General features: G+C 49.6%; 1 protein-coding gene across 5 annotated transcripts in view; it reads right to left on the bottom strand.

Annotated features, from left to right (window-relative positions):
- Arhgef7 (Rho guanine nucleotide exchange factor 7) overlaps positions 1-14,984 on the bottom strand; it is a 110,213-nt gene that overhangs the window by 46,677 nt on the left and 48,552 nt on the right. For 4 of the 5 annotated variants that reach the window (XM_052161961.1, XM_052161957.1, XM_052161958.1 and 1 more), the window contains exons 3-5: positions 6,569-6,653; positions 5,138-5,268; positions 1,702-1,903 (exon numbers count right to left, since the gene is read on the bottom strand). In XM_052161961.1, coding sequence (XP_052017921.1) covers positions 1,702-1,903; positions 5,138-5,268; positions 6,569-6,653 — 418 coding nt within the window. Of the gene's footprint in view, positions 1-1,701; positions 1,904-5,137; positions 5,269-6,568; positions 6,654-8,430; positions 8,506-14,984 lie in introns of those variants that run through there. The other variant, XM_052161959.1, reaches the window with a different exon arrangement.

Below are 14,984 nucleotides of genomic sequence, written 5' to 3'. Positions count from 1 at the left end.
ATTTCTTATATTTAAAAAAAAAAAAAGATGGGGGAGGAACCCTGTAGGTCTCAATTTGGCACAAAAAACTATGAATTCAACGTGCCTCCCTAAAAACAGTACTCCTGAAGAGGGTGTGCTCTGGATTACACCCAATGGCCATACAAGTTAGGTATGTGCTCTGGCACTGAGCCACATCCCTAGTCCCCAGTATACATCTTTGGTGCCAGGGTAGCCGGGGCACACTTTAAATTGGCACAGAGACACAACCTCAGACATAAGATGTAAGCGTGAGAACAGGGTGGCATGAAGGAATTGTCACTTACACACACACACACACACACACACACACACTCTCTCTCACACACTGGTTCCTGAAGCTTCCTCTTTCCACACTGCACACCCAAAGTGCAACAGCAACCCACATGCAAGGCACACTCTACACGCTGCCAAGAGACAACACTATTTTATATCTATTTGAAATATTTCCAGAAGCCATGTGAAGAGGACTCTGGGACCTCCATGCCCACCTAGTGGCATTTCTTACGCTAGGTGAACTAAAAATGCTACAATGAGAAATCTCTGAGAAGTTAAAATGTCATCAGATACTCCTACTACAGCAATTCAAACTAGAGACCACAGAAATGGCCTCATGACTTAGACAAACCAGACTGAATAACTGCCTCCCTAAACAGGCCTCTACACCCAAGGGACCTTGCTAACAGCATGAGGGACTCTCCCCCCAAAGCCCTGCCTGTGACATCTTTTTACTTGTTTTACATTTTAACAAGAGAATCTTAACCAAGTGCAATAAGAAAGCAATCCTGCGCGCGCGCGCACACGCGCGCAAATACTCACACACACACAGACATATGCACACATGGTACACCCCTTGAAAATGAGTAGTCCTTTCCCGGGCTTCTTCTTGACACAAGCAGTGATCCATTCAAGAGTATAACCAAAAATTATCAGAGGGACGGTACTGAGTCTCACAAACAAAGAAACTCAGTCCTGCTGGCCCAAGTCGCTGAGTGCCAGGATTTTTCTAGCCTTGCACTGATGACAAGCACGCATTAAACCATTAGCCCCAGAGAGCTTTCAATTCCAAGAAACAAATCACAGCAATGAACACAGGCTGAAAGCTGCTATTCACCCCTGAAAGATTTGTCATGAACAAAGTGTCAATTAACAGGAAACCGGAAAATCAACACATTTTCATAAAAAATAAAAAAAAAAATGGCAGAAATTACCTGCCTGTGACTATCTGGTTAAAAAAAAATCAATGGCAGTAATAAAAATACAGCCTGGCCCAGGACATTGGAAAGCACGGATTCCAACATAACACAGACTGGTGACAGCACAAACAAGCACATGGGTTGGCTGTAGGGGCACACACCTGTGAACCTGGTGACTCAGAAGGCTGAGGCAGGAGAATCACTTGAGCTCGGGAGTTCCAAGATCACCTGGACATCATGTCCATAGACTCTGTCTCAAAAAGCAAGAGACAGCAATTAACAGACTTAAGAGGTTTTTCTTAGAAAGACATCTGGGAAATGTGATGATCTAATGCCAAGCCTTTATCCAGCACCCCACGGTACAGGAGAGGATAAGTTCATTCCACTGAAGACCAGACGCTTTCTCTGTACTTAATGGAGAATAGGCACTCAAGACTAGAACACTCACGCCCTTTGGCTCCTCCCACAGTCAGGCTCAGCCACTCACCACTTGGCTTGATCTCTCGCACGTAGTTGCTGGGGAACCAGCCGGTCCTGCCATTGTGTGTGCCCTCCCACCAGCCTCCTTCCTCCACTCGCGTGACGTGGATGACGTCGCCCTTGGAGAAGGAGAGCTCGTCTTCATTAGTCTGCTGGAAGTTAAACTTGGCTCGCACTGCCAGCTGGCTGTGGGTGGTATCAGTCATGTCCTAGGAGACAGGTGGGAAGAGCGGGAGAAACGTCCATGAAGCACAGTCGACTTTCCGATAAAAGTTACACTTCACTGTTGTAAAAGGGTGGCCAACACATTCCAACAGCAGGAAAGCACCAAGCATGGTGATGCACGCCTTTAATCCCAGCATGAGGCAGAGGCAGAGCAGAGACAGAGGCAGATGGATCTGAGTTCCAGGCCAGCCTGATCTACAAGGTGAGTTCCAGGCCAGTCAGCACTACAAAGTAAGACCCTGCCTCAAAAACAAACAGTAGGAAAGGGTCTTTAAGAAGCTTAAAGGTCCAGGTCTTCTGTGCACCTTGACCACTGTCAGACTGCAGCCCAGGAGGGAAGGAACTCTAGGCTACTTCTACACTCTATAATCCTACAGGCAGGAGGGTGGGGCGGATGGGCGGGGCACACACTACTCTCCCCTCACTATACTCTTCCTCTCTCTCTACCCCCTTCTCTTTCTCTCTCTCTCTCTCTCTCTCTCTCTCTCGCTCTCTCTCGCTCTCTCTCGCTCTCTCTTGCTCTCTCGCTCTCTCTCTCTCCCCCCCCTTCCCCTTCTCTCTCTGTCTCTCTCTCCCCTCCCCGCCCCCCTCTCCCTGTCTCTCTCATCACTGTGCCTATCTCTACCTTGCAAACTAGTCTCTATACTGTGGACATGCTTCCAACTACATAAAGCTACACTGTACATTTGAGTCACTAACTTTTAGGTTATTGCCAATGAGTGTCTATGTACTCCACACAGTGTTTCTCTTACTTTACAAAGGCTGCCTTAAAAAATATTCATACATCCACTTTTCATTGTGAATATAAATAAGTTTTTATATTAAATTCTAGTACTGGGACATTCATAAAAACATTTAAATTTTAACAGATATTTCTAAACTGATCTCTAAAAAAGTTCTACAAACTTACACCAAGCAACATGCCCATCAGTACAAAGAACCCTTCTAAGGTTTTTAACAAGGATTGATTTGGGAAACAGAAACAGGAAAACTACACCTCACATCCTTGCAGATCTCTGAACAGAGAAGGGCAGGCTAGCGGGTATATGTGTGTGTGTGTGTGTGTGTGTGTGTGTGTGTGTGGTCTCTGTTCTCCACCCAGCTTGGTGAGGCTCTGGAGAGACTGGGAAGTATAAATACCATCAAGTGACCAGCGACAAACTCCTAGACCAGCCTCTCCCCACCGCCGCAGAAACAGAGTCAATATGTAAAATCTGCACATGTCTCTCTAGGGGCCAGATACCAGTAGCACACCATCTCCTGCACTGTGGGCTCATTTGACCTGCATCTTGAGATGAGCCACAGCTGACAGGATGTCCCCTCACCACAGCCCATTGGCATCCATGAAGACTAGCCAGGTGTCCTGGTCACCTCCCCACTGGACAGCGCAGGTGGTCCCATGGGAACACACTGGTGTTTTCTGGCCCTCCGCCCACTCAAGACAGCAGACTGGCACAGGACCCCAAAGGAACCCTTGCCACAGTGTCAAAGACACAGCAGAAGCTGTTCCCCACTGCACAGCAAACTTCGCTCCATTCAGAAAAGTGTGCTCAGTGGATGATGATCAATGAAGAGCAAGTCCAGAGGAAAGGAAGCTCGGCCAGCAGGAAGAGCGTTCACTCTCGGACGGCCCAAGTGGATCAGAAACGGCGCAGGAAGATGAACTCTAACGCACTAACACAGCCTGGCCATCTTCCTCAGATGCTGCTCTAATAAAAGCCTGTGAAAAGGCTCTGGCATAACTTCCCTCAGCAGGGTCTGTCAGCCTGGAGACTGGTACCACAGCAATGTCAGGAAAACACCAGAGTCTAGGGTCCCCAGCTCCAAGAAAGGGGAAAGGCCATTACAATCTAGTCACTCCTCCCAGAGACGAGGGACACCGGAGTGACGCTCACACTAGCCCTGCCAACGCTGAGAGCCACACTGAGGCCTACAGCCACACTGAGGCCTACAGCCACACTGAGGCCTACAGCCACACTGAGGCCTACAGCCACACTGAGGCCTACAGCCACACTGAGGCCTACAGCCACACTGAGGCCTACAGCCACACTGAGGCCTACATCCACACTGAGCTGCCAGTGGATGAGCACTCAGACCAGACATTCAACAGCATCAGCAGAGTTCAAAGCAAGACAGCGCATCTCACACGTGAGAAAACCTTCCCTCACAGTAGTAAATTGATTTTTAAAAACTTGAGAGGAACGTGTCAGAAATCCACACTTAGATTCTGAGCAAGAAATACCTGTTGCCCCTTTTACTGTGGCAATTGAGGGTTTTCTTTTTCTGAGAAGTTTCCCATTTCCTCTTGGGAAACAAGGGCTGCCATCCCCACCGGCAGGCAGCACTGGGACGGGCTGCAGCCTCCCGTCCTCCTCATGGCCTCACTCCAGATTTTACTCACAAGTTCTCCTCCTCCAAGGAGGACGGGGAGAGGGAGAGGGAGGGGAGGGGAGCTGTCTCCATTCTCAGTTCCAGGGCAGCCAGAGCTGACTGAGGTCAGCTTAGGGGGCAGGCTTTGGGCAGAGAAAGAGCTGCCTTCAGTCTTCTGCTCTAAGGGAGATGCAGGCATTAGCTGGTGCCCCACCATGCAATCTTTCCAGTCAGTGGGATGGCAGTCCTGATTCCCCAAGAGTCTCAGTGAAACTGGAAGCACTCCAGCTGCCAGTCAAATGAGCAAGTCCTTCCAAAGACTAACAGGCCGCAGTTTTCCATGTCCTCTAATTTAACTGGAAGAGGGAAGTTGTAGGGTCTGCTAATGGGGAGTCTCACGGAGTTCAGTGGACTGAGCTGTGGACATAAGGGTACTGCTGAACACAGCCCTGAGCGTTTGAGTGCTGCGTCTGCTCCACGACCTGGGCCCTGCCCTGTTCTCCTGGAAGCAGGCTCCCGCATCATGCCTCTCTGTGTAGCCAGGCTTATGTATAAATGTGTTGTTTATCCTCATACATGTCAAGTGCACAGTAAGCATTCGCCTCTCTAGATGAGCAGCTGCAGCCTTCAAGATAAACCCAAATAAACAAGAGTCCGAAAGCACCGCCCGGCAGCTGAGGGGTCCAGTGAACAGCACACGCCGCCACACACACAGGAGCCACCCAGCAATGCCAGGAGCCCAAGGTGGTCCGCATTCCATCTGCAGGGGCTCAAGCATCCTCCCAAGCACTCTTGCAGACCCTCTGCCCAAAATGCCTTTGAATCAAATAATAAAACATCTTACTTACCAAGCTTCGGTACTGGCTCTGAAGCAATTTTGAAGTCCTACTGTGTGAAGACTGGGATCCCAGGGAATCAAAAGACTTTATCCTATGTGATGAGGGCCGAGCACACACAGAATCGCTTCCAAGTCCAATGTCTGAAAAGGTGGTGTACACAGAAAAAGTGCTGAAGACCCCCGATACAATGAGCCTTCAACACACACTGGGTCTAAAACCAGGCCAGTCTGGAGGGACACAGCAGAAGTCCACGACAAAGCAAGCCATTTACACACAACAAAGAGCAGATTCTTCTGCTCCATAAATAACCATTCATTCTCCAATTACCTCTCCAGGAACTGACTTACTGGTTCTCTACTGTAATTCTCAACAGTTTGCAAACCATTCTATAGATGTTTGTAAATAATCCCTTCATTTGGAAAAACAGTAACTGCTCAGCAAGGAACTGCCAGGCATTTAAGTCTCCAGCACACGCCACACACGCCCCAGTACGGAGGCAGATCGGATGAACAGCCACACATCGTATAATGATAAGCTAGTACTTTCTGAAGACAGCACTGAGACTGTGTCAGGTGCAACAGCACACACAGAAGTAGCTGGCAGAGCATGCACCACAGCACAGCCCACCACTGACCAAACATCCTTGTGGGACTCAAGGCCACACTGACAAGGAACTTGGCAATCAACTGTGCTGGCTGGTTCTGTGTCAACTCGACACAGCTGGAGTCATCACAGAGAAAGGCACTGCAGGTGAGAAAGTGCCTCCAGCTGTAAGGCATATTCTCAATTAGTGATCAAGGGTGGGAGGGCCCCTGTGGGTGGTGCTAGCCCCGGGCTGGAGGTCTTGGGTTCTGTAAGAGAGCAAGCTGAGCAAGCTGAGCAAGCCAGGGGAAGCAAGCCAGTAAGAAACATCCCTTCATGGCCTCTGCATCAGCTCCTGCTTCCTGACCTGCTTGAGTTCCGGTCCTGATTTCCTTTGGTAATGAACAGCAATGTGGAAGTGTAAGCTCAATAAACCCTCTCCTCCCCAGCATGATGACTGTACAGAATAGAAACCCTGACTGAGACACCAGCATTGTGAGTGGTGAGGAGTGTGAAACTACCACATCTTCTGAATCTTAAGCGTGTACCAGTGAAGACACAGACACACCCCAGCAGCAGCACACCCCAGTGTTCTGAACCAACAGGCCCCACTCCTGCTCTAAAATCAGGAGGCAGGAAATGCAGGGCTCAGGTAAAGGGCAGTGTGCTGAGGTTGAAGGCTCCTGCACCCGGAAGTGCTCCCCCAGCACTCACAACCCCAGAACACCATCAGCAAACGGTGAAATGCCAAAGCAGCTTCTCTCTCAATGCAGAAATGAATGCTCATTTTACCTTGAGGTCAGAGACCAAAGACATGAGCCTTCACAGTCTCACCCTGAGGACATTGAAGAGTCTTACCTGCTGTTACTTTATTTAGTGTCACCAAGGAGCTGAGGACCTTGTTAAAGTTCTGCCCCTGATACAAATCATTTGCATCAAAAGTCTGAAAGAAGAAAATAAAACAAAATCAGAACTGAATTTTATGCTAGCACAGAATAAACAAAACTCTCCCAACAATATGTGGTTTCACATGGTCCGCAGCACAGTCTGAAAAACCCAAGAGATGGCACGGCCTCTAAGTGGCTCCCTGGGAAAGCAGTCCACTGGAATTCCCTGGTGAGGCATTTCCTTATGGGGCATCAAGCCCTTGGAAGAGCACCAAACCCAGGATGTGAGCCAGGAGCCAACAGTTAAAGGTACCCAGGAGAGGCTCACGGTGGCTTGTAATCCTCTCTCCTTAGACTATAAAAGCCATGGACGTGCCAAAGATGTTCTCCTAGCCTGGAAGGGAGGTAAACTAAATCCGCTGCATTGCACACAGAGCACATGCAGACACAAGGAAGCACAGAAGATGGCAGGAAACGGGGAGATAAAGTGGACCCCAGAGGAGAGACAGGATAGGGGCCCTGAGCAGAGCTCTGAAGAACCCAGGCTGCAGGCAACCCACTCTGATCCAGGGCTACCTAACCACTCTGACCCCGAGTCAGTCACACCACAAGCTTAACGAATGAGTTAGAATGAGTATAAGACATCTGAAAACCAAATGAATGTGAACATATGTGTGTGCATACCAGTGTGTGTGTATTTTGTGTTCTGTACACCAACCTAAACCTAGGAGAGATAATATACAAAATATTACCTGGTTAAACACATGTAGCTTTTGTTTTGAGGAGTGTGTGTGTGTGTGTGTGCATATGCCTGCTTACAGATAAGCTAAAACACGATTCTTCTACAACTAATTTTGATAACCAAATCATCTAATACTGTATCCTAGAAAAACCTCACTGGTGCAAATTATAGAAAGAAAAGCTTAGATGCCAAAATGTGTATCATGTTGTTTCTCTCTTGAAGCAAACTGGAACTATCTTGGTTCTCTGCCCTCAGATAAAGAGCTATGGGCTGGCACTGCACCTCTGCTCTCCTCGCCTCCTTCTGTAGCCTTTCTCAGTGCCAGGAACTCCCTCCTCCACCCCCTTCCTGCCGTCCCACACCCTACCCCCTTCCTGCTGAGCCTTACTCATCTTCCTTCCTGAAGGAGCATGCCTGGGCCTTACTGAGCTCCCAGAAATCCCCCAAGTACATTTATCACAAGGAAAACATCATGGCCGGTGTCGAGGTGTGCATTCCAGCCTAGAGCGTGAAGCTGAGCTGAGTGGACCACACAGCTCACACTGCCCAGTTAATGTGTACTGGGCAGGACTGAGTGGATCTGTGGGTCACCCATCCCGACAGTCAGACGTAGCTCAAGAAAGAGGCCGAGTGTCAAAACAGTTCAAAAAAGGATGTTGCTGAAAGCTCCCAAGAATCAAACCAAAGCGCAAACCCTAAAAGCTAAACAGTGGCTGGTTCAAGCCCCACTGGTCTCCTCAGGAACATCTTCCTTCAACCCTCTCCACAGAGCCCTCAGCGCCTTTGTGGCTATAGTTTGATTCATGGGCTGCAGCAAGACCTGTCTGACAGAAAGCCAGCCCACATGGGAACTCTGTGTAAGCTCACCTCCCTATCTAGATTTTTTAAGGGTCACATATGGGTTAAATTATACCTTTTTAAAGAATAAAAAGAGTGTCCTGCCTAGGCCTGTCTCCTCGTGCAAACGTGAAGTCCTTTAGCTAGAAGTGCTACAGTGGTCGTCTACCCATCAGCTCTCAGGTCCAACCCTGGGCTGGAGAATTCCAGCTACAGCTTACTCCCCGAGAGCACATGCACAAATGTCCACTAACCTTCATTATGTCACGGCAGCAAGTCACCAACCCCACAGCAACAGGATGTGAAATATGGGACGCTTCCTGTTATTCCAGGATTATATAGCTCTCCTACCCAGATACCACGGAGCGCCTGACTGGCTGCATCTGCCTGCCAATGGGCTGCAGCATGACGTCAGATCTCAGTAAGTCTACTGCTACCTTCCTCCTCAGGAAACCCAACAATGAGATGAGACAAACCAGAAGGCACACTCTAAGCCTGAGAGCATTCAGACAGGACTGCTTTTCCAAGGAACAGAACAGACTACTTCCCCAAACAGCAATCTAGACAACAAAAAGCAAAAGTCCTTTAATTCAGACAGCGTTCATGCCAAAGGAACCAGGAGAGAGGCCTGGGACCTTCCCTGAAACACCTCTCATAAACCAGTCAGTGACACATGGAAACTGTGCCCAGAGCCATGAGGTGTCTAGGACAGAATGCACAGCCTGGATGCACACTGGGCTTCACCAAGAAGCTCACACCCAGGCTGGCAGGGAAACTGGCTTTCACAGTACACAAAAGGAGTAGGCCACTGTCACCATGTAGACATGCAGAGGTCCACATGTTTCAGGAAGGCCTGCCTGTCCATCTCCTGCCATGACGGTCCATCTATCCAGGTGTAGTAGAAGCCGGTGACCCTGGCTCCACATGCCATCACTAACCACATTTCCAGATCTTCAAAGACTCTACAATCTGGCCTGATGCCACCTCCCGCCATAACTTCTTCCATACCTCTGAAGTGCTCTGCCTGGGCATATCCCTTATTTTATGGTTATTAATGGTATCCAAATGTAATGTCAGGCTTAGAGCTCTTGTACAAATGCATGAAACAGGAAAAATGTGGTATCAACTGCCCAGTATCTACCTGACAAGCTGTCGCCAGCAAGGTGACCCTGTGAGCTGGCATGAAAGTGCCTGGTCACCCAGATGTAGTACTTCTAAGCAAACTGTAACACTGTCTAAATCTAAAGAACAGTAGGACAAACAGAAGCCTAACTACCTGACACAGTGGCTCAGAACTGATCCGACAGAACTTTCCTCTCAGGACACAATTCTCTGACCTCCTTTACCTCTCTAACCCAGGCTGACTGCAGCTGTAAGACCTGTCCTCACTATAGTTCCCTGGATAAGTCTTCATCCTGCAGGTACACAGCACTGGTTTCCTGAGTGTAGGAGTGTTGAAGTTCCAGGTGTCTTGTGGGGAGGGTCAACAACAAGCCTCTGACCAGGTTCCTCAAATGAGGCCAGACAGGCCCAAGTGGAGCTGCTAGCAAGAATGACAACTAGCTACAGCCAGCAGAACTGGTCAGAGAAGCCTCTGCTTTAAGCACAGGGGTGGGGGAGTTGTGCACAGCAATGTCAGTCAGCACGGTGAGACCTTCCAACTCCAAACACAACTTTCAGAACATCAGACCATCTAGAACATAGTGCCTCCTACTCTCAGGATGCTGTGACTCAAAATAAGAGTGATTATGAATAAGTACTGGTTACACTCCTTAGCAAACAAGGGTCCCCCACCCCCAAATCTAAAACACAGTACTTATATAGTGTTGGCAGCTAAGGCTTCACAGAAACTTGAAGGAAGGAAGGAAGGAAGGAAGGAAGGAAGGAAGGAAGGAAGGAAGGAAGGAAGGAAGGAAGGAAGGAAGGAAGGAAGGAAGGAAGGAAGGAAACCCAAATGTATGCTAATCTGCTGTGAGGAGCATTCCTTCCCAGAGGACCTAGCTGTGTCCTTGGAGAGGTGACAGACTATGAGGCAGAAGAGGACAAACACCCAGGCGGAACCTTCTACCCTGGCCTGTCCTGCACTCTCCACTGTCACCCTGGACAGCTGAGCAAGCACACGTGTCCACAGGCATGCTCTACATGCTCTACATGCAGGAGCGTGGAGAGCAAAGCCCTGCACTGTCACATGTGTCAGCGTTCAGAAGCAGCTTGTTGCATGAATGTGGGTCACAAGGGAACACCACTGCAAGGCTGGCGGGAGGAGGCCTGGACTCCTTGTGTCCTCACTGCAAAGACAAAGCTCCCTGGGGCAAACAAAAGGAAGGCGGGCTACCCTTGGAAGCCATGTGTGCCATACATTTATTAGGAGTCATCAGTGAAGGCCACATGAGCAGAAGAAAGAACACTCCTTGAGGGAGAATAGTGCTCAAGACTACCGAGGGTAGACGCCAGCCTAGACAGAGGAAGGAGAGCCACCCAAGGAACCAACACCATGTAGACACAGCACATAACTTAAAATCCACAAGATTCAGCAGCAGCGCCACACACAAACAGCCCATCCACACACTCGTGCGCTGATATCCGACCACGCAAACATAAGCATCACTGGCCACGAAACTGATGTGATGCACCTTGACATACTGAACTAAAAGCAAACAAAGCAGAGTGACTCAGACCTAAATGACTAAATGGTGTCCTTATCTGGCTGGCTACACCCAGAAAGCGCCAAGGAAAGGTGTCTCTCCTCCCCCATCTCATCCCACCATCTCAATAGGAATGAAGACCCCGCTGCAGGACAGACTGACCCCAACACCTTGACATCAATCAGTTCCACAATGAGAGGTTTATGAGGAAGCTCTATTCTCTCTCTCTCTCTCTCTCTCTCTCTCTCTCTCTCTCACACACACACACACACACACACACACACACACACCATGAGTCTTGGCATATATTTCTGAAGTGTTGTTTGCAAGGTTTAAAAATATTTTTTGTCCTATCACATTGTCACGTAGAATCTGTGATTTCAGAACAATGACTGGCAATGACTGGTAAGTAAGTGGTGCTATTTAGTGTCATGCAAATGGTCCATACTGATCAGACAGTGAGATCCATCCCTAGCTCCTCAGCTTCATATCTCCTACAGATTTTGAACTTAAGTCCACCTACTGCTGCTCAGGGATAAAAAATAGAACTTCGTAATGTGTTTTAGCAATTTCAGCACTTTCACCTAAGATGCCCTAAACAAGTTACTTTCCTTTACGATAAGAATCAAATGTACTCAGTTTCCCCAAGCCGAGGGGAAACCGCCATAAAGCACATCTAGGGCAGTCACAGCATCCAGTCAAGACAGTGGAAGCAAACTTGCTGAGGATAAATGTCACATCAGTGCATGCGGTTCACACCATCTCACACATACACTCCAGCCACAGGAGGGGAGTGTGATGCTTCAGATCCCAGGAGGCGGGCAGCCACACAGGTCACACAGGCATCCCATGCAGCTGGCTCCCTGTCCCTTACCTCTACTTGGCAAAGCACTGCCTGCCTATCACTAGTCCTGAACCCAACCGCAGCAGGGCCTGAACAGACAGGACACCTGCTTGAGCGAAACCTAAGGGAAGTGATGACGTCTACAGCCATAAGGCAGTGCGAGCACTGCAATGGCAAAGGCCAGCTTAACAAGTGCTCCAGACCCACTGCAAACCCTGCTCTCCTTCCTCCTGCAGCACACTGAAGCAGGGAGGAGTCAAAGATTTTAAATGGGGGAGGGAGCTAGTCGGCGGGAGGGGGCAGCGAGGGGCTATGAGCAGTAGGCATCGGATTTTAGAAGACTGCTGGAGGGGAAGCAGGGTTCTGAAAATCCTAACGGAGCAGGGAACAAACCCATGAGGCCATGTGATACCAAGAACCACAAGCAACTGCACCTGCAGCCACAGGCCCATTTCCAAATATGAAGAGCACCTCACCCCTCTTTATACTGAGCACATCAGCTTCAGACGTCCCTGAGCTCATGGGACAGACACTGAGAGGAAGAGAGGCCAGCGATCCTGCCCTGAGGCAGAGCTCAGCAGCATGGTTCAGGAAGAATTAAAGAGCATGAGAAGCTAAACTCTGGCCGGCCAAGGCTCTAAGACAGCCCTCTAGACTCTCCACCAGCTCTTTATGCCAGCCACATGACAGCACAGACATGCAGGCTACTGTCACAGGACTGAGCCACAGAGGGCTGAGGATGTGGCTCAGTGGTGGAGTGTATGTCTGTCAGACCAGGGCTGGATCACCAGTACCATATAAAAAGCGAGGTATGACCAAGGCGCACTGTGAGAAGCTACTGACAACATGGGGCTAAAGGGCACTGCCAGCAGTCAGCATGAGTCGGAAGGTGGGAGGGCCAGCCGGCTAAGTCCCGATCTGAGAGCAGCCCACCTCACTGCTATCTAGGCTTTAGATGACACAGGCGCCAAAGCAGCCATGATCCAAGAAGCACCAAAGGCCCAGATGAGAACAACTCCCAAAGAAAAACTGTTCTCACAATGTACCAGGAAAGGGAGGGAGGTAAGGTGGGAACCTTGCCTCACTCAGAGTACACTGAAGGGGGCAATGCAGCCCCGCCCCCGCCCCCGCCCCACCCCTGCCCTGCAGTAAAGTGAACCAGGGAGCTGAGACTGTCACAACAGGCCTGCAGCGAGCTCCCCAGGTGCACTAGAGTGGCAATGGCCTTATCCTCATATCAAGAAATACGGGTTTCTGGCCTGGCACAGTGCCACACAGCCATAACTCCAGCTACACAGAGAGCTCACACAGGAGGGAGGTAGGGTCACAAGGTCAAAGCCAGCTCAGGCTCTATTGTAGAATGAAACTGTATCTCAAAAAGTAAATAAAATGACAATAAGCAAGGCTGAGGAAGCAGAGCAGCTGCCTGTCAACGTTTGAAGAAGCCCTGAGTTCCAAACCTCAGATCAGGGGAAGGAAGGAAGTGGGGGAACAACCCACAGACCACAAAACACAGACTGTCTTTGCGCTGTACACAAAACCATACAGCACAAAGACTGGGATGCAAAGGGACTGTGGCTAGGGGAAGCTCCAATACTCCATGCTCCTTTTCTTCTGAGCACTAAGGAGGCTGTGGTAAGAAAGGGAGTTTGCAGGTAGAGATCACAAGCCTCCTGACGACTGGACACAGCAGCAATAAATAACTGCAAATATCACTTTAATCGGACTACATACAAACTCTTGAGGGAAGCCAGTAAGTGGGAAACAACAGGCAGTCAGAGAGGCTTGATCTGGGCTATGGGGTGATACCATCGAGCCAGTCAAGTAGAACAAAAGCAAGGGCCATACTCAGAGGAGTAACGCGTACGTAAGAGAGCACTTCCAGGCAGCACTCTAAGCCTTGCTATCCAGCCCCGCATGGTTTTGTCCCATCTGCACACACTTGGTCTCACCACGCTCACCAGCACGACTGAGAACAGGGTCTGAGGATGACAGGCCCCAGCAAGCAGCCTGACTCCTGTGACTCCTCTCTCCACTTCTCACAGAACCGAGCCTAGTGCTCAACAGCTTCCCTTCAAAATGAACCACCTTCAAAAATGTCTGGGGAGGAAGAGTACGGCTCAGTAACAAAGGACAGTAGTGTGCTGGCTTGGATGATCCCCGAGGACAACAAGGAAACCCTCATGTACACCAGCTTTTGTCTCTGCCCCCACTTCTGCCCAGCCCAGACTGTGGGGTCTTTATTAACCAGTTAGGGATAACTTGGGGAGGGGGGTTATACAACAACAGCTGGGGTACACAGGAGAGCCTCGTCCTCGAGGAGTCAACCACATCCTGGGGGCAAGAGGCAACCACATCCTGGGGGCAAGAGTTTAACATCTGAACACAAGTAGCATCAGACCAGTCCCCTAAACTCAGCACCCCCAGAGAGGGAGGGGCAGACACTAAGTGTCCTCTCTTAAAATGCTATGAGAAATTAGAACACCTTCATGCAGAATCCTTGCCAAAGCTGCTGAACTAGAATCAAACTACATCCAGGTGCATACCTCACAGACACACAACTGTAATCTGAGCACCTGCAGGGAGGACTCGTCTCACACTGGAGGCCAGCACAGGCTATACAGCAAGACTGTCAAAGGAACTAAAAGAAAATGGCAGAGACAAGTAGCTACTCTGCTGGGAAGCCTCCTTTCTCCGGGCTGGCTTTCACAAACACACTCTCCTGTCTGCTGGTGGAGAGAAGTATCAGCAGTCTTACCCAGGTGTAGACCCTATGAGCTACAATACCACCCTGCCCGCACAGTAATGACCAACTGTTTTTGGCCTGGGTTTTAGGCCTTTTCTACAGGGAAGAAATGTGCCTGGTAGTGTAAACCTGGTCAAAAACTTATGGCTGGGATGGTCATAGCTAAAGGGGAGTTGGGGAAGACAAATGAACTACTCTGTTATCTTGCTTTATGGACCTCAAACTACCTTCTAAATATGTTTGTACCCAAAGGCCGGAGCTCCTCAGCCTTGTTGTAGAGGCCTGTTTACAGCAGGTGACCACTCCCAGAGACTCCGAACTGGTCAAAGTGCTGCGAGTGAGTGGCTAAGAAGCTCTGTGTTACCCTCCCAGGCTCAGGAACACTGAAGGAAGGAGTGCAGTGAAACACGTGGTCTGGACACGACATGGCTGCCTACATCCATGAATTCACAGCGAGCAGCTATGTGTACAAGACTGGGACCATATACACTCCATCATGGGGGGAGGAGGGATGCTCCCAGCTCTCCTGGAGGAGATGCAGGCAGTAATGGCTGCTAGGGGAGGGTGGGTTAC

The sequence above is a fragment of the Apodemus sylvaticus genome, chromosome 18 (genome assembly GCF_947179515.1).
Source record: "Apodemus sylvaticus chromosome 18, mApoSyl1.1, whole genome shotgun sequence".
Taxonomy (NCBI): Eukaryota; Metazoa; Chordata; class Mammalia; order Rodentia; family Muridae; genus Apodemus; species Apodemus sylvaticus.
This window is presented reverse-complemented; position numbering and strand designations above follow the sequence as displayed.